This window comes from Oryctolagus cuniculus, chromosome 7, assembly GCF_964237555.1.
Source record: "Oryctolagus cuniculus chromosome 7, mOryCun1.1, whole genome shotgun sequence".
Lineage (NCBI taxonomy): Eukaryota > Metazoa > Chordata > Mammalia > Lagomorpha > Leporidae > Oryctolagus > Oryctolagus cuniculus.
In genome coordinates this window covers 133,383,584-133,401,809 of record NC_091438.1, presented here as the reverse complement: position 1 = coordinate 133,401,809, position 18,226 = coordinate 133,383,584, and the positions used below count along the sequence as shown (strand labels likewise).

Here is an 18,226-nt window from a genome sequence, read left to right as displayed (position 1 = left end):
AATCTAACATGTCCTACAAGACTCTAATACTCATTTGTACTAGTGTTAGAGAAATGATTTATTTTATTTTCTACGAATGAACGATGACCTTACTCTGATACACTAAGGATTCAGTAGTGGTCTTTTTCCCTGGCACGCCACTGTGTCTGGGACCTCAGCTGCAGCAAGTGGTTTGATCTTTTGTGCTCGGTTATTTCAGGCAGAAGAGTTTCGGGACACAGTCCACATGCTGTTGGAGTGGCTTTCTGAAGCAGAGCAAACACTTCGCTTTCGGGGAGCACTTCCTGATGACACGGAGGCCCTGCAGTCTCTTATTGACACCCATAAGGTAATCCAGCCCTCGATGCAGTGACCTCTGCTGCCCACCGCAGCGAGGGCTGCCTCACCCTCAGGAAAACCGCTTTTGCTGAAAGGGAGCAAAACAAGAATGGGCTCAGCTCACTGTTTTAGCAGGAATGAGGGGGAAGTGATGGCAGGTCATTCACTTTTACAAAAATAACATGTTGGTTGTAAACAGTTTAAACACCTAGCACTGTGTAAAGGAAAATGTAGGTTATTTCACCTTCTTTGCACTTCACTAGCACATGCTTTGATTGGCTTTCTTATGTTAACAACTTTGGACCCTATTCTGATTTCCAAGAGCCCTTCTAAGCTGTTGAAAGCAATGGAGTATCTGAGGCATCCATCTGTCCTACTAATGAATGGGGAAATGTTTCATTTTTAAATTTTCATGTTGTGGCACAGTAGGTTAATCCTCCACCTGTGGTGCCAGCATTCCATATGGGCACTGGTTTAAGTCCTGGCTGCTCCTCTGCTGATCCAGCTCTCTGCTATGGCCTGGGAAAGCACTGGAAGATGACACAAGTCCTTGTGCCCCTGTATCCATGTTGGAGACCCAGAAGAAGCTTCTGGCCCCTGGCTTCAGATCGGCTCAGCTCTGGCCACTGCAGCCATTTGGGGAGTAAATCAGTGAATGGAAGAACTTTCTGTCTTCCTCTCACTGTAACTTTACCTGTCAAATAAATAAATAAAAATTTTTAAAAAGATGTTACTTCCCCAGAGATTCTATTTGATCTTATTTGCTGATTGGAGAAGGCAGACAATGACACAGAGATTGTTCCTGTCCCTGGTTCACTGCCCACATGCTGGGAGCTGGGAACTCAATGTAGATCTTCTACTTGTGTAACCTGGACCCAACTACTTGAGCCATCACTACTGCCTCCCAGGGTATGCATCAGCAGGAAGCAAATGCCTTCCACCTGCCCAGATTTTAATTTTGTTTCTATCATTGAATTATATTGTGGATATTTTAAAAATACTCTGTTTCATAACCATTGTTACATTTTTCCAAGCTAAATGTGTTTACAAATATGGAAATGAATAAACATGGGGTTAAAGAAAGAGAAACTAACTATAGTCTTTTCTAATACAGAAGGTTATTCTTGTAGAAATCCTTCACTTTTTTCCACATCTTTTAGAGCTGGAAAGAAAATGTTAGAGATGTCAAAGTCCAGGCTTTTACAAGTCTGTGCCAACACATTGAAGGAAAAGAATACACTAACAGTGCTAATAGCGTAGATTTGATCAGTTTTTGTTTGCAAATCTTTCTTGCTTAGGAATTCATGAAGAAAGTGGAAGAAAAGCGAGTGGATGTGAATGCAGCGGTAGCCATGGGCGAAGTCATCCTGGCCGTGTGCCATCCTGACTGTATCACAACCATCAAACACTGGATCACCATCATCCGAGCTCGCTTTGAGGAGGTGAGTTGGCACGCACGCCCAGAAAATGGGATTATAGTGACGAAATACTGCAGAGCCTTCTTTTCTTCCTGCTCCCTCCCGCCCACCAATCTCTCAGTCATTGGGACTGTTTCAACAGAAATTATGTTAGCTTGGTAAAGTGTGCAGTGGTCTGGGAGAATAGTGCTGGGGTGGTGATGTGTTGGCAGTGACTCCAGTGGATCCACGTGCTGTGGACCGCTGCCCCAGCCCTCTAGCATGTGCTAGAGTTGCTTTCAGGAGAGCAGATTTCCTACTCCAGCTTCGTCATTGGCATAAGAGCGAAGCCTATTGACTGTGTGGTGGTCTCACCGCTAAAAAGTCATTGTGAGGAGGTGAAAAGGACACAAAAGGACCTGCTTGACTGAAAGAGGCCATGGTTTCCCCCACCTGCACAGGTCTTGACATGGGCAAAGCAGCACCAGCAGCGTCTGGAAGCAGCCCTGTCAGAACTGGTGGCTAACGCCGAGCTCCTGGAGGAACTTCTGGCATGGATCCAGTGGGCCGAGACCACCCTCATTCAGCGGGATCAGGAGCCGATCCCTCAGAATATCGACCGAGTGAAAGCCCTGATCGCTGAGCATCAGGTATCTGAGCCTCCTTGTGCAGCTGCTGGTGTTTCCTGTGCTGGTCATGGGTCCCCTTTCCTTTGCCCTGTGTGTGTGTGTTTAATTGCTGTTTCACATACAAGGATGCTTTTAACAGTTTATGGAAGATGAAATTAAAAGCTGTTTATTTTGGTGTAGAAATTTTGAAATCCATGCATACAGGGGTCTTTAAGAAGTTCATAGAAAATACAAATGATGAAAAAACTATACCTTACCACAGGCTTAGCATAAAACAACACACCACACATGCCTCAGATTCTGGTTCAGGAGACTAGACATTCGTAGTAAGCTGGGTCCATTCCTTGGGATTACACCAGGCTGAAATCAAGGTGTCAGCCAGGGCTGCACTTCTCCTCTGAGTTCAGGATTTCTCTCAGGCTCATTCAAGCGGTCAGCTTACAGCTGTAAGACTGAGGCCTCCACTTTCTTGCTGGCTCTGTTAGGACTTGCTCACAGCTGCAGAGGCCACTCTCAGGTCTTAGACACACAGCCTCTTGTGTTTTCAAGGCTGGCAGGAGAAACTGCCAAGCATGCCCTGATGGGTCTTACATAGCAAAATGCAGTCAGGAGAAAGACTGTTCCATCATTTTCACTGATGCCCACGCCAGAGGGAAGGCCTTACACAGGGCATGTGCACCAGGAGTGGGAGTCCTGGGTGCTGTCTCAAAAGCCTGCCCCCCCATCTTTTGTTTTACTGTTCTCTGAGTCAAGGGCCCACTGACCTACCTCCATTGTGCCTGGGTTTGGAAAGATCTCTGGTATGAACCCAGAGGCCTCTCAGACCAAACCGACTAAAGGAGTTTTCAGATGAGCTATCCTTAAGAGGCAAATATGGTTTTGTTTTTTTTGTTTTTTGTTTTTTGTTTTTTTGACAGGCAGAGTGGACAGTGAGAGAGAGAGACAGAGAAAGGTCTTCCTTTTGCCGTTGGTTCACCCTCCAATGGCCGGCGTGCTGCGGCCGGCGCACCCCGCTGCCAATGGCAGGAGCCAGGTACTTCTCCTGGTCTCCCATGGGGTGCAGGGCCCAAGCACTTGGGCCATCCTCCACTGCACTCCCTGGCCACAGCAGAGAGCTGGCCTGGAAGAGGGGCAACCGGGACAGAATCCGGCGCCCTGACCGGGACTAGAACCTGGCGTGCCGGCGCCGCCAGACGGAGGATTAGCCTAGTGAGCCGCGGCGCCGGCCACAAATATGGTTTTTAAATGTGATAATTTACCCTGAACACAGTATGAATCTTGCTTATACTGTAGACAGCGTAGTCCTTTTCGTTTATGTAAATGATTGCGCTAGCAAGTGAGAACTCTTATACTTCCTATGAAGTTTACCCACACTGCTGCCTCCCTCTTCGCTCTGTCAGTCAAGCTTCTTGTTCCCTTATTTCCCATTCGCTCCCCAGGTCCCTGTGATCTGGCTCCCACCCCCAGGTCTGCAGACATTTTCAGTCTTTGTCTTCCTGATGTGTGACGCAGTTGACTCTTCCTTATCAATACTCCTCTAGCCATCTGTGCTCCTCTGTCTTGTTTTCCTCTGATCTTTCTGACCCCTTCTCCCCAGCCTTAGCTGATTCCTCGTACTTTGCCAACCCTTTAATGTAGGTGCTCCCCGAGTTCATCCCTGATGCTCTTCTCACGCTGCTGGGACTTATCCTATCCAGTGGCTTCAGCCATCACCTGTAAACCAAAGACTTGGATCTGTTTTTCTTCATCTCCAGCTCCACCATCCTCTGAAGTCCACGTACAGTAGACTAGAGGCAGCTCTGAAACGGCACTTTTATCTTTCTTCCTGGCCTGACCCCGCCCCCTCCCTTCCAAACCTGCCATATCTTGAGCCATTCACTTGACCAGCCACTCAAGTCATGAGTCGGCCATTCCTCCCTCTCCTCTACCCTTGCACCAAGCCATTCAACAGGTCTTGTCTGTCCTACTTTCAGAATACCTCTTGGTTCCATGTATCCTGCCCTGGTTCAAGCCCTCACCATGTTTTGGCTTCATTGCTACAGTGGTTTGCTAATCTTTTTACACTGCTAGTCATCCGCCTCCTCCCAACCCCATTCCCAGTTACTCTGCCTTCTACCCTGAAGCCACAGTAATGGCTCTAAAGTGTAGCTCTGATCATCTCTTCCCTGGATCAAAATCCTTCAGTTGTTCTGCCTCCCATCCCCACTGCTCTCAGAGTAAGACCCTAATCCTTAGCACAACACAGGGCTTTTGCTATATTTTCTCCTGCCTGCCTCTCCCGCCCCACCTCTTACCACTTCTCCATTTGCATCCTCTGCTCAGCTAGTGATTGGAAGGATCCTGGTTCACAACACTTTTTGGCCTCCCTGGTTCTGCTCAGGCTGTGCCCTCTGCCAGGACTGCCCTCCACCTATTCTTTGAATAATTCTTCATCCCTCAGTAACTCAGCCAAGGCGCCAGCCTCCAGGCAGCTTAGGCTGGGAAGTACCCCTCCTAAGTCTTCTTTGAACCCTGGGTGGCACTCAGTACTCTGACTTCTTGGTTCTTGGTTCTTGGGCTATGAGCTTCTTGAAGTCAGAGGAAGAAACACAAGGGTGTCTATCACTTCATCAGCCTGTCATGGACTTGGCCTTTGTTAGTGAAAAATTGCCTGATTCCATTTAAGTCGAAGGAATCTCAACTCTTTTTCCTATTTTTGTGTTTAACCAGACGTTTATGGAGGAGATGACACGCAAACAACCTGATGTGGATCGGGTCACCAAGACATACAAAAGGAAGACTGTGGAGCCCGCCCATGCACCCTTTGTGGAGAAATCCCGCAGCGGCAGCAGTATGTTCCTGGGCCACTGTGTTAGGACGTTTAATTCCTGCTCGTTGGAGTGCCTGTCAAAAAAATTCTGTCTTTCCACTTTCAAAAGCATACTAGATTTGAACCAAAATCCTTCTTATTTTAATGTTCCTCCTCACACTTCTTCGGCTGGTGCACTGCGCCGATCCGCAGCCAGGAGCCAGGTGCCTCCTCCTGGTCTCCCATGCAGGTGCAGAGCCCAAGCACTTGGGCCATCCTCCACTGCACTCCTGGGCCACAGCAGAGAGCTGGACTGGAAGAGGAGCAACCAGGACAGAACTGGTGCCCCAACCAGGACTAGATCCCGGGGTGCCGGTACTGCAGGCGGAGGATTAGCCTAGTGAGCCATGGTGCCGGCCCTCACACTTCTTTTTAATGTATGTTTATTTTCATCTACTTGAAAAGCAGAGTGACAGAGATCTTCCATTCATTGATTCACTCCCCAAATGCCTGCAACAGCCAGGGCTGGGCTAGGCTGAAACTAGAAGCCTGGAACTATATCCAGGTCTCTCACATGGATGGCAGGATCTCATGCCTCCCAAGATGCTTTAGCAGGAAGCTACAACTTGGAACAGCATGCTGAGATAGGAATCAGGCATCCCAAGCAGTGGCTGAACCCACTACACCACAACACCTGAGACAAAAATCTCGGTTTTTTGAAATTTACTTTTCTCACACTGATAGACGGTAGTTGTATTCCACAGTAAGAGGTTACAAGGTGGTTACACCTGTTCCTTTTTTTTTTTTTTTTTTTTTTTTTTTTGACAGGCAGAGTTAGAAAGGTCTTCCTTTTCCGTTGGTTCACCCCCCAAATGGCTGCTACAGCCAGCGCGCTGCGCCAATCCAAAACCAGGAGCTTCCTCCTGGTCTCCCATGCGGGTGCAGGCGCCCAAGCACTTTGGCCGTCCTCCACTGCCTTCCCAGACCACAGCAGAGAGCTGGACTGGAAGAGGAGCAACCGGGACTAGAACCCAGGGTGCCGCGCCACAGGTGGAGGATTAGCAAGTGAGCCGCGGCACCGGCCGATTATACCTGTTCTTTAACCATCACCTTCTAGTTCTTTTAGTGGCCTTTCCATTGTTTTGGTCGTCAGTGCTAGCTGCTTACATTTGGCTTGCACTAAATTAATCATAAGTAAGTCAGCCCCTGTAAAATCCATGGCTCATTTTGTTGAGTTGATGTGTCTTCAGCTCTCTAAGGTAGATCAGATACTGGCTGGAGGTAATTAATGTCGGAGACATACTAATTGGCTGGGGAGAATTTATAGTTTTGGAATTTTTACACCTCCCTACCTAAATATTGCCAGGTCTCATATTTTATTCTCAGTTACTATCTACATGTCATTATAGAGATCTCTTAACTTCATACATGTGGCTTTTTCTCTCTGTGGACTAACAAAACTAGCTTTTCTAATCTTGTGATTGGTTCTTCCTTATAGGGAAGTCCTTGAGTCAGCCCACACCCCCTCCCATGCCAATCCTTTCACAATCTGAAGCAAAAAACCCACGGATCAACCAGCTGTCTGCCCGCTGGCAGCAGGTGTGGCTGTTAGCGCTGGAGCGGCAGCGGAAGCTGAATGATGCCCTGGATCGACTGGAGGAGGTAAGGCCCTGCTGAGTGGCTGTCCCTGGAGGGAGGTGACCTTTGATCAGAGCACAGGCCTCCTGGCATGACCTGTGTGCCCTCTGTACCTCTTCAGTGGCAGAAGCGCCTGTGCGTAGCTAGTGCTCTTTGCTCCTGGGCCCTGAGCAAGAGAAGACTTGTGAGAGGAAGTCACTCTCAGCTGATGAGGCCGTAGCACCTGCTTGTGAGAGCAGGATACCAGCCGACCCATACAGGGCTCAGGGCCGTGAGCTGGTCCTCCTCAGCACCCTGCCGCAACTGAGAATCGGCAACAGAACTGAAAAGTCATCTGCAGATAGTTAGCTTATCACAAAAATGACCATTTCTGAGCCTGTGATGTGAAGCTACATGTTACACAGTTATGACATGCTTGTTCATAATGTTATTATCTGATTTGTGTTCACTAGACCATGAATAAGTCTGTTTTGAAGTATCATTAACCAAGTAAATATAAAAAATATAGAACTACATTTCCTAGCTTAAAAAACCTCTAATACCTTCTGTATTTTTTTATTTGTGCCTGTCAAAGCAGCTATGTCCGGAAGTGAGTGTTCTGTGTTGTTTGTTGTTATTCCTGTAGGTCAGCTGAGTTTTAAGTGTATTTGGTTCTTAGCGCTTTTATCCCCGATTCCTTTCAACTTTGGAGTTTGAAAGACCAGGGGGAAAACTGCTGCACTGTTTAAGTCATCCTGAGTGTTGACATAGCCCAAGTAGCTAAAAAAACGCCTTGCCTACTGCACAGGCCTGCTGCTTTCTGTCAAGGCCAGACATTGAACACAGAAGTCAGCTGGGCAGTTTGCTCCCTCTGGTGCCATTCCAAAGAAACATGCTTGGATGCAGTGCCGAGTTCCTGACACCTCCAGTGGAACTCAGGTGGTGGCATAGAAGTCTCGGAAGATGCTGGGGGCACGAGCCTCCTGAGGGCCCTGTGTGTGACTACAGTGCCTTTCAAAACAACAGAAGTGAGGGTGCCAAGGGTCTCCCTTCTGGGATAGCATCCGTTCCCTTACATCTAAGATCCTTGGAAAAAATCCAAAGGGAGAGCAAGGCTGGCACCACCCCTTCTGTTCCACATGCTCTGTATTCTCCATGGTGGTTATTCAGTTGCTCTTTCTCCTGCTACTCCATTATATACGCAGCTTGTGTGAAGAATCATGGCTCTCCATGAAGGAGCCAGACTGCGCCTTCACAGAACAGGCAGCACACAGGCCTCATTGTTGCTGCTCCCTTGGAAGGCCTGCATGGCTTTACTCGGTGTCTGCAGGTTTGGGAGTTACTCTGGGCAGCTCTGAGGGCCAAAACAGTAGGTCTTATTGATGCCTCTGATTTCTGTCTAGTTGAAGGAATTTGCCAACTTTGACTTTGATGTCTGGAGGAAAAAGTATATGCGTTGGATGAACCACAAAAAGTCGCGGGTGATGGACTTCTTCCGGCGCATCGACAAGGACCAGGATGGGAAGATTACACGTCAGGAGTTCATCGATGGCATTTTAGCCTCCAGTGAGTGCAGTCATACTTCCAACATGGGTCCATACCACATCTTGTGGTTCACACGGTTTTATGGAAGCTGCATTTATCCTGCCTTAGCAGTGTTTGAGAGGTTAAAGTTGGAGCTGGAGCTGGGGCCTGGTGGCGGGGAGGGGTGGGTAATTGCACACTGATCAATCATTCTGATGAAGATAAGAAAACAGTTCGTCATGTTTGACACCTTGGGACAAGTAAAGCACATTTGAGGTATAGATAAGGAGCTGGCTTTTGTGAATGATGAGGCTCTAAGTAACGTGTTTTTAAAAAGTAAGGTTTTTTGTAAGAACAGTTTGACACCTACATAACAACTTAGAAAGTCTGTGGTCTCATTTGTTTGTAGCCCAAGACATAGTTGAGATATAAAGCAGTTAAGTGACCTCACCAAGGTCACAGAGCACTTCTTGCAGCTGTGTGACTTCACATGTGGCGGTCAGAGAAAGCCTGTCTGTGGGGACAAAGCTTGAGCCGAGCCAGCTCTGAATTATGAGGGTTCGGCCACATGAAGACCAGAGAGGAGTAGGGGTTGGCTAGAGGCAAAGGGAGCAGAAGGTACAACAGTGCAGAGATGAGAGTGAAGGCACATTCTAGGGGTGGAAAGGTTAGTGTGGCCAGGGTGTCATGGCCTAGACGGGGACTGGAGAATGCTGAAGTTGGAAGCATGGTAGGCAGGAGTCAGGTAAGGTAGGGCCTGGTGGGCCACTGTGAACAGTTCAAGCGTCGTGTTCTTCTTCTTTTTTTTTTTTAAGATTTATTTATTTATTTATTTATTTGAAAGTCAGAATTAGAGAGAGAGGTAGAGAGGAATTTGCCAACTTTGACTTGGATGTCTGGAGGATCACTCCCTGAATGGCCACAATGGCCAGGGCTGGGCCAGGCCAAAGCTGGGAGCTTCTTGGTCTCCCTTGTAGGTGCAGGGGCCCAAGCACCTGGGCTGTTCTCTGCTTCTTTTGCAGGCATATTAGGTAGGAGCAGGATTGGAAATGGAACAGCCAGGACTCAAACTGGTACCCGTATGGGATACTGGCACTTCAGGTGGAGGCTTAACCTGCTATACCATAGCACTGATCCCTGAAACATCATTCTAAAGACAATGGGACAATAAGTAGCTACCAGAAGATTTTCAGCTGAATAACAATAGGATCTGATTTATGTTTCTTTTTTTTTTTTTCCAAATATTTTATTTATTTATTTGAAAGTCAAAGTGACAGAGAGAGAGGGAGGTCTGCTATCCGCTGGTTTACTCCCCAAGTGGCTACAATGGCTGGAGCTGGGCTGATCTGAAACCAGGAGTCAGGAGCTTTTTCTGGGTCTCCCACACAGGTGCAGGGGCCAAAGCACTTGGGCCATGTTGTACTGCTTCCCAGGCCATAGCGGAGAGCTGGATCACAAGTGGAGCAGCAAGGACTGGAACCGGCTCCCATATGGGATGCCGGCACCACAGGCGGTGGCCTTACGTCGCTACACCACAGCAGCTTGCCCTTGATTTGTGTTTCAGCATATCATTCTGACCACTGTAAATACACTTCCCTTTGGAAAGCAATTTATCAAGAAGATAAGGCAGTAATTCAAATAGAAGAAAAATTCATGCTATTCCAGATTGTCACTTCTTCTGAAGTAATCTAAGCATTCAACAATAGTGGAGGGGCCAGCACTGTGATGCAGTGGGTTAACGCTCTGGCCTGAAGCGCTGGCATTCCATATGGGTGCCAGTTCAAGACCCGGCTGCTCCACTTCCCATCCAGCTCTCTGCTATGGCCTGGGAAAGCAGTAGAAAATGGCCTGAGTGCTTGGGCCTTTGCACCCGCGTGAGAGACCTGAAAGAAGCTCCTGGCTCTTGGCTTTGGATCAGTGCAGCTCTGGCTGTTGCAGCCAGTTGGGGAGTGAACCAGCGGATAGAAGACCTCTCTCTCTCTCTCTCTCTCTCTCTGCCTCTCCTCTCTCTGTAATTCTGACTTTCAAATAAATGAATAAATAAATCTTAAAAAAAAAATAACAATAATGGAAGGATAAGTAAATTCTGAAGTTGAATGGCAGATCTATGGGTGGTCGCAATATATATTTATGAGTTTTGTGATATCTGAAATACTTTTTTTAAAATTGCATAAGGAACAAGGAAATCTATAAGCCAATAGTTAACAGTGTCTCTGGATGCTATAATCTTGGTTAATTTTTATCTTTACAATTTGTATCTCTTAGAGTTTCTAAAGTAGACATATACTGCCTTTCAGGAAAAAAAATTACATAAACCTGTATGTCCAGAAGTATTTAGTATAACCACCAACCAACCAAGGAAGCCCTCTTAGTGTTTAAACTTGATTCCTTTTCTCCAGAATTCCCTACCACCAAGTTGGAGATGACTGCTGTGGCTGACATTTTTGACAGAGATGGGGATGGCTACATTGATTACTATGAATTTGTGGCTGCTCTCCATCCCAACAAGGATGCTTATCGACCAACAACTGATGCAGATAAAATTGAAGATGAGGTATGGAAAAGAATCAGATTTTTAAGAAGATTTACTTATTTACTTAAGAAGCAAAGTGACAGAAGGGAAGAGATAGAGATCTTCTGTTTGCTAGTTCATTCCCCAAATGCCTGCGATAGCTAGGGCTGAGCCAGACTGAAGCCAGGACCTGAACTCCCTCCAGGTTTCCTTATGTGTGTGGCAGGGACTCAAGTACTTGAGCTATCATCTGCTACCTTCCAAGTGTATTAGCAGGAAGCTGGATTAGAAGCAGAGTAATGAAACCAGGTACTACAGTAAGGGGTACAGACGTCCCAAGCAGCAGCCCAACCTGCTACACCACAACTCTCACACCTGAGTTCATTTTTGACTATAGGTTTATATTGTCCTGAATTTGATAGGATGCAGTTACCTTATCAGCCCTTTGACTTATCTGTTTGAGGGTGATTATTTGAGGTTCTCTTTTGGGATTTCATTTTGCAGTGGCCCTCAGAGAACCCTGGAGGTTCTCTGGCCACTGAGCTCTAGCCCTACCTATCTGGATTATTCAAATGAGTTTGGGGCCAGCGCTCACTTGGCTAATCCTCCACCTGAGGTACCGGAATCCCATATGGGCACTGGGTTCTAGTTCTGGTTGCTCCTCTTCCAGTCGTGCTCTCTGCTGTGGCCCGGGAAGGCAGTGGAGGATGGCCCAAGTGCTTGGGTGCCTGCACCCGCGTGAGAGACCAGGAAGAACCACCTGGCTCTTGGCTTCAGATCGGCGTAGCTCTGGCTGTAGCAGCCATTTCAGGGGGGAACCAACGGAAGGAAGACCTTTCTCTGTCTCTCTCTCTCATTGTCTGTAACTCTACCTGTCAAATAATAAAAAAAAAAAAATCAAATGAGTTTGATCTGTGTGGGCCTCTAAAGTTTACAGAGAACCTCTCCACTCATCCTGGTTCACAGGTACCACGTTGCTTAGGATGGATTTATCCTAGCCTTGATTGTCCTACCTTAGAATACAGAGAAGAGGTGGTCAAATGTAGCACTTGGGGCCAGTGTTGTAGAGTAATGGTGCAGCTGCATCCCATGTGGGCACTGGTTTGAATACTGGCTGCTCCATTTCTGATGCACCTGGGAAGGCAGTGGAAGGTGGCCCAAGTCCTTGGGCCCTTGTACCATGTGGGAAACCCAGATAAAGCTCCTGGCTCCTGGTTGTGACCATTTAGAGAGTGAACCAGCAGATGGAAGATCTCCCTTTCTCTCTCTCTAATGCTGCCTTTCAAATAAGTAAGTCTTTTTTTTTTTTTAAATGTAGTACTTAAGAGGTAAAGTGTAATATTTAAGATATTGTATACCTATCATGCTTTCTGCTTGGTTAAAAACTGTATCACATTAAAAGTAGCAAACTTAGTAATAGTAGCACATGGGTATCTGAGGATGCATTGATGACAGGTCTTGGGGAGGGAGAGGCAGCAGGGCAGGTCTTGGGAGTCACCGGGAACATAACAGGAGTAACTTCAGGGAATCTAGCACTACTAGGTTGAAATTCAGGTCAGTTCATAATTTGCTCTATTAGTCATTGATTTTGACTCATGTATGTTAGCACTTCTCTGAAGGAATTGTGAAACAGGCTGGATAGTTACTTGGGAATTTCTGTCATATTCTTTCTGGGTATCTAGATTTTCTCAGTAAGAGCAACGTGTATTAATTTGGAATGTAAGATAAACACATGTGTCAGAAGCCTGACATGTGTAAAAAGGCATGATGCCTAGCTTTTCTGTATACGTGTGCAAATCTTTGTTTCTCTACAAAGGAAGTCATACTCTACTCTTTATGTTGTTGTTCACAACCAATAGGTCACAAGACAAGTGGCTCAGTGCAAGTGTGCAAAAAGGTTTCAAGTGGAGCAGATCGGAGAGAATAAATACCGGGTAAGGAAGAGAAAAACCAGTGCTTTGTGATGGAGATTTCCCCATGTGTGGCCCTTATAGGTGTAAGCAACCTGACTAAGCAGGCTGGATGATCCCACCTTCTCCCTCTTGATGCTGGAAAGTGCAGACTTCGTGGGACTTGGAATGTGGTCACCTCCTGACCCTCAGTTCTCGATGTCAAATATCATGTGTCCTGTTGTGCTAAGCTTCTGTAGTGCCCCACGTAGCCCCAGCTGAGACAGTTACTGGGATATTAGGAGACATTTCAGAGCCCTCATTACACAGGTGACCAGAGTCTTTAGGGAGACAAAGGTACTTTTGGAAACAAGTACATCTAATGATTGGCCCTTTACCCCAAAGAGCTGGTCATCTTGTGCCTGGAACAGTTCTGAGGCTCAGATAAGGATGTTTTAAGGCCCCAGCAGATGTGCCTGATCTGAGCTGGACCACAAATGAGGCCTGGGTGCACTGGCAAGCCAGGCCCAGTGGTCTTCCTTGGGAAGCCATGCTAAGTGTGGCCGTAACTGATGGTGAACTCTGCTTGTGTTTCAGTTTCTTTTAGAACAACGATCAGTGATGTAGAAAGGATCTGAAACAGAACTCCTAAAAATACAGTCAACAGCTTGTTAGGATTCTTTAAAGTCCTAAGAAAAATCTGATTGGCAAAGAGGATTTAGATGACCATGGTAGGTTGTAGTTAAATGCACTGTTTGAGAAACACAGGAAAATCCAGGTTCCATCAGTACATCAAAAATGTCCTTGGAGTGCACTGAGTCCTCACCACACTTCTGTTGACTGAGGAGCATTTGGTCCCAGGGCAGTAAAGCTCCAGCTACTCCTATGTGTGCTTGTTGAGTTTTGTTTTATTGTTTTGTTTTGTTTTGAAATCACCTATGAGGGAAATGAGTTAACCAGAGCAACATAGGATGGAAAGTTAATCTTAGCTTGTAAAACCACATCCCCGTGGCCAACAGGAGCCTGGTAAGCATGCAGTCAGTGTGTTTCACCCTGCTGAAAGACAGGTAACACAATGAGAAGATTTTGTTTCCCCACGTTAATTTGACCAAATGTTCTCTTTTTTTCCCTCCAACCTGTACTCTTTCTGTCTGTAGTTCTTCCTCGGCAATCAGGTACAGTGTGCCTTGCGATGCTCTCCTTCTCAGTGGATGTGGTCTGTGTAGCTAAAGCTGCCTGCTCTTTGCTGTGGGGAGAAGATGTAATCTGAAGCATGCCTGGGTCACCTCTGGTTGCCTTACCAAGTGGAGAAGCTGCTAACTGGGACAGTTATTACAAAGCTGTCTCAGCAGCCAGAGGATATAAGTTCATTTCTTAAGGAGGGAAAAAAGAGGAGATAAAATTTTCATTCAAAAATCACGTTGGCTGAGGATGATGATATTATGCCAGACTGAATTGTGAGTAATATGGCTCATGGAGTTGGAGACTGTGGTATCAGTCCCTTTCACCTTTAAGAAGAGCCTACTCTTATGCTTGGGTGTTGGCGGTCAGAATGCCATCAGCGCAGTACTGATTTACCTCAGTCTTTTGACAGGTTAGTATAAATTGCATCGTGTACACCAAGTCAGAAACTTCTGGGGTACCTTAGTATTGTTTACTTAAATGCCTGATTAATATTATAGTTATTTGTACTTTAGGATTATAAGGTACCTGAGACAGAATATGGAAATTATAATTGGCTATGGCCCAAAGTTTGCAGATGACAGCCAACCAAAGTCTAATGGAATCAAACTAGGCTTGCAAGAAAAGATTAGATGCTCTGACTCCACTTGGTAACTCTAACCTTCTCAGATTTTTCTGAGGGCTCTGGGGTCCTGTGTCTCCAAATGTGGAAGGAAGTTGCATGAATAAAATCTGTCTCTGAAATGAAATTAGCAATACCAAGAGTTGATTTTGAGGCCTTGAATCATTGTTAAGTTACAAGCACTATAGCAATCACTAATGGCAGTAATGTCCTGGGCTAGGTAGGAAGAACAGGGAATGGGAAAAAAATTGAGAAGAGTCATACTGCAGCAGTGTGCCCAGTGTGCCCGTTTCCTAGTGGACTCAAGCAGTACGAGGGCCCTTTTGGAGGGGCGCTGATGCCCCCTCTACTGTTCAGTTGACCAGGAGAAGATTATGTAAGTTATTCTAATGTTGGCAGCAAAATTACAAAGTTGATTCTATACGCAGGCACCTGAGACCTCAAGATCAGAATGCCTGCTATCAGACAGCTATTGTCAGAGCCACTGCTCAAGTCCCTGTAAGAGGAGGAAATGGGTTACTGGCCCCTAGGACTCTTGTTCCAAGTTCTTTGCCTCACAGACCAGCCTGTTGTATCAGCTGTGTGGAGGTCCCCATTTTTAGAGCTACCCTAACCCTTTCCACCACTTGTCACTCTGGCCTCAACTTCCCCATTTACACTTGCTGCTGGCTGGAGTCAAACCTACTTTTTCCCATAGCTCAGCAGAAACAAGTTAGAATCTTTCAGATAGAGCTTCACCAGAAAATATTGGGGAGGGACAGGAAGTAAATGAAGTAATGAGCTATAGAGTACGGTACTCCTGGGGTTCCTTCCTGTTTCACTCTGGAAGGATACATAGGTGCATATTCCCTCCCTCCCCTCACCTGTCCGGAACAGACCCCAGTGAACCAAGCTTTCACTCTGCTTGCAGTCCTCTGGGATTCCCCAGGTCCTGCAGAACCTGCTCCTGAGGCCCCCTGTGTTCACTCATTGGGCCCAGCTTCTGAGGGGGGCTCCCCCTGAACCCACTGAGCAGCTTCCTTCCCAGGACCAGACGTTGATCCCCTCACACCTCTGGGTTCAGTGCTGCTTCACTACACCGTGCTGTTGCTTGTAGTCACTTGGTATAAAAAGCTTAAAACTGTATGAGACAAAAGGTGTGGGGCTGTTTTATTTTCAAAGTAATGGCTAGGGAGGAGAGGGACAGTACTTTGTAGTTGCCTGTACAGACAGTGCATTTGAGGCAGAGCAGCAAAAAAATGTGGAAAATTGCAACAGGATTTTGAAGGAGGATGGTTACCTGTCCTCCTCAAACATCCTTTCTGGTGTTTCCAATCCGTGTGCCCTGTTTCAAAGTCAGGATTCTCCTTTCTGACTTTGAAAGTCCTCGTTAGGTGGTTAAGCAGTCCCTCCCGTCCACGCCAACATTCTCTTTGAATTAAATAACCAATGTGTGGTGTTTGTTTTGGAATCTCAGCATGCTTCTCTTCTGTTTCCTCTCACTGCATTTTGGGAAAGGGGTAATTTATGCAATGGGGAATTCCAAATGTTAAGGTAGAAATGCAAAGCAGGAGTGTTAGATAGGAAATCCTGCTTGTTTTAATGTCTAAAATGATTATTAAATATGGTTTATAATCATGGGAGATCAAATTTTTAATTTCTTCAATAAATGTTAGTGTAAATATTATCTATTCATTTGTTAAGCTAAAGGAACTTTGCTACTAATGACAACACAGTTAGTGCATACTTGATGTTCCTTTCTGAAAACCTGATGCAGAAAATCAGATTTTCTTCTAAGCTGGTAATGAGGCTGCTCTGCAGGAGTTTCTTTAAGGCTTGAAATAGTATTTGCTGTTCTCCATTTAACTTTGGAGCACACTGTATTCAGAAGTTGACATCTCCTCCCTTTCTTCTAAGAAAACACTGTCACCACAAAGAATGGGGGGTTTTAATTCAGGCAGATTCTCTAAGAGAATCAGAACAGATTGTTCTCCGCTCCCCTTTTGGCACAGAGGCTGGGCTATGGCCATCACACATTAACTCTTTGACTTGCTCTGTCTGCTTTTCTATTTTTTTAACTTCATTGTGAAAAATGCATACATAGAACTTAAGATTCCCCCATATGATCGCACTGCCATTCCTTTCTGAATACAGTCTGCTCAGGGAAAAGCACAGGTCTGCTTTACAGCGTTCACTTCCTAATTCCGTTTCGCCTCGATTCTGCAGTTTGGGGATTCTCAGCAGTTGCGGCTGGTCCGTATTCTGCGCAGCACAGTGATGGTCCGCGTTGGTGGAGGATGGATGGCCTTGGATGAGTTTTTGGTGAAAAATGATCCCTGCCGAGGTAAGGAACCATCCTGAGCAAGGATCACTTGCTAGGTAGGGTCACACAGCTGATCTCTTGCTTACAGGAAGGGGGGTGGGGGTGAATCTGGTTTTTACTTTGTTGTAAAGCTGCCCAGGTGTCACCCCACCAGCATAGATTAGAACTTGAACACAGTCATAAGACTTAAGAATTTGCTGGTGTCATCCGGGTGTTTCAGTTTGGGGTATGAACACGCACGTAGACAGAGGAGCCCAGTGAAGCCCTCTTTGATCCCCTCAGGGCTTCAGAGCCCTTTGCCTCCAATCCCTGTCACTGAAAGTCGGGGCGAGTGTGGGTGCCTTCTCAATCAGGAAAGGACTAGTGAGCCCTTTGACCAGAAGGGAGGATAAAGTATACCTGCCACGAGCCCATACACTCCTAGGACAGGCAGGATTGTTGAAGCATCTTGCTGCTAAATGTGAAAAGTCTTGCACACCAGCCTGAAGACGAAAGAATCTGTTAATTTGGGCGTTAAGTGATGGCGCCTGCAGCTAGGGCTGCAACAAGAGGAGACCTGACCTGAATTCTAGGGGCTAACGCTCTTCTGCTACATCCATTCCTTTTCCTGTTAGCAGGGCAGCATGTGGGTGTAACAGGAAGCTCCCCCACTGTCTGCCAGTTTGTCTTTCTAGACTAGTTTCTGCATTTCCTGCTCTGTCTCTGTGTGTTTCCATATTTTTTATTCTAGTTCACCATCCTGGGAGTAAAATAAAGCGCTCTGATTCCAGCTCTTCGATTTCCAGTCAGTCTCCCATAGGTTGGCTTTTAAGCTTTGTCCCTCTTCCCTACACGTTAGCCCTTTGAGAATGGCTTTGCTTCTTGAACTGTTAACACCTATTGGCTCTGTGATAGCTGCTGCCTTCGTGAATGCTTGAAATAGCCAAACCACAGCTTTTCTGAGTACACTGAGTTGTCAGGACATAAAATACTCCTGTTGAGACAGCATCCATGGAATTGACTTTCTTTTTGTTTAACAAATGCTTATCTGGCCTTATGTGTCACACATTATTTATAAACACTTCACAGATAATAAAACTTTTATAACATACAGAGATACTATGATCTCCATTTTGCAGAATAGGAAATTGAGACATAGAAAAGTTAAGCAGCTGGCCCAAGGAGAAATAGCAGGTAAACGGCAGAGGCAGGATTCAGGTTCAGGGTGCAGGCTGCAGAGTGTCCTGCTCCCCTCCCTGCTGTGTATCTCCAAGTCTGACATACAGTCCCCCTTCTTATGTGTATATTTCTGGTCCAGCCTGGTTGTTTATAAACCTAGCATATATAAATGCTTATGGCATGGTTGCATTATTTCTTTGGAAGTAGTTTATAATCATATTCTAAAGCATTTAGAGAGGACAGAACTTAAGAGTATAGCTCTCACACGAATTCAGATCTGCCCATAAT

General features: G+C 46.2%; 1 protein-coding gene across 44 annotated transcripts in view; it reads left to right on the top strand.

Moving 5' to 3' along the window:
• MACF1 (microtubule actin crosslinking factor 1) overlaps positions 1-18,226 on the top strand; it is a 407,445-nt gene that overhangs the window by 375,012 nt on the left and 14,207 nt on the right. For 31 of the 44 annotated variants that reach the window (XM_070078713.1, XM_051857930.2, XM_051857924.2 and 28 more), the window contains 11 exons: positions 200-328; positions 1,617-1,760; positions 2,177-2,365; positions 5,054-5,174; positions 6,631-6,794; positions 8,153-8,315; positions 10,673-10,827; positions 12,645-12,719; positions 13,832-13,849; positions 16,684-16,801; positions 17,511-17,579. In XM_070078713.1, coding sequence (XP_069934814.1) covers positions 200-328; positions 1,617-1,760; positions 2,177-2,365; positions 5,054-5,174; positions 6,631-6,794; positions 8,153-8,315; positions 10,673-10,827; positions 12,645-12,719; positions 13,832-13,849; positions 16,684-16,801; positions 17,511-17,579 — 1,345 coding nt within the window. Of the gene's footprint in view, positions 1-199; positions 329-1,616; positions 1,761-2,176; positions 2,366-5,053; positions 5,175-6,630; positions 6,795-7,347; positions 7,411-8,152; positions 8,316-10,672; positions 10,828-12,644; positions 12,720-13,831; positions 13,850-16,683; positions 16,802-17,510; positions 17,580-18,226 lie in introns of those variants that run through there. The other 13 variants (XM_051857940.2, XM_051857938.2, XM_070078722.1 and 10 more) reach the window with 4 other exon arrangements.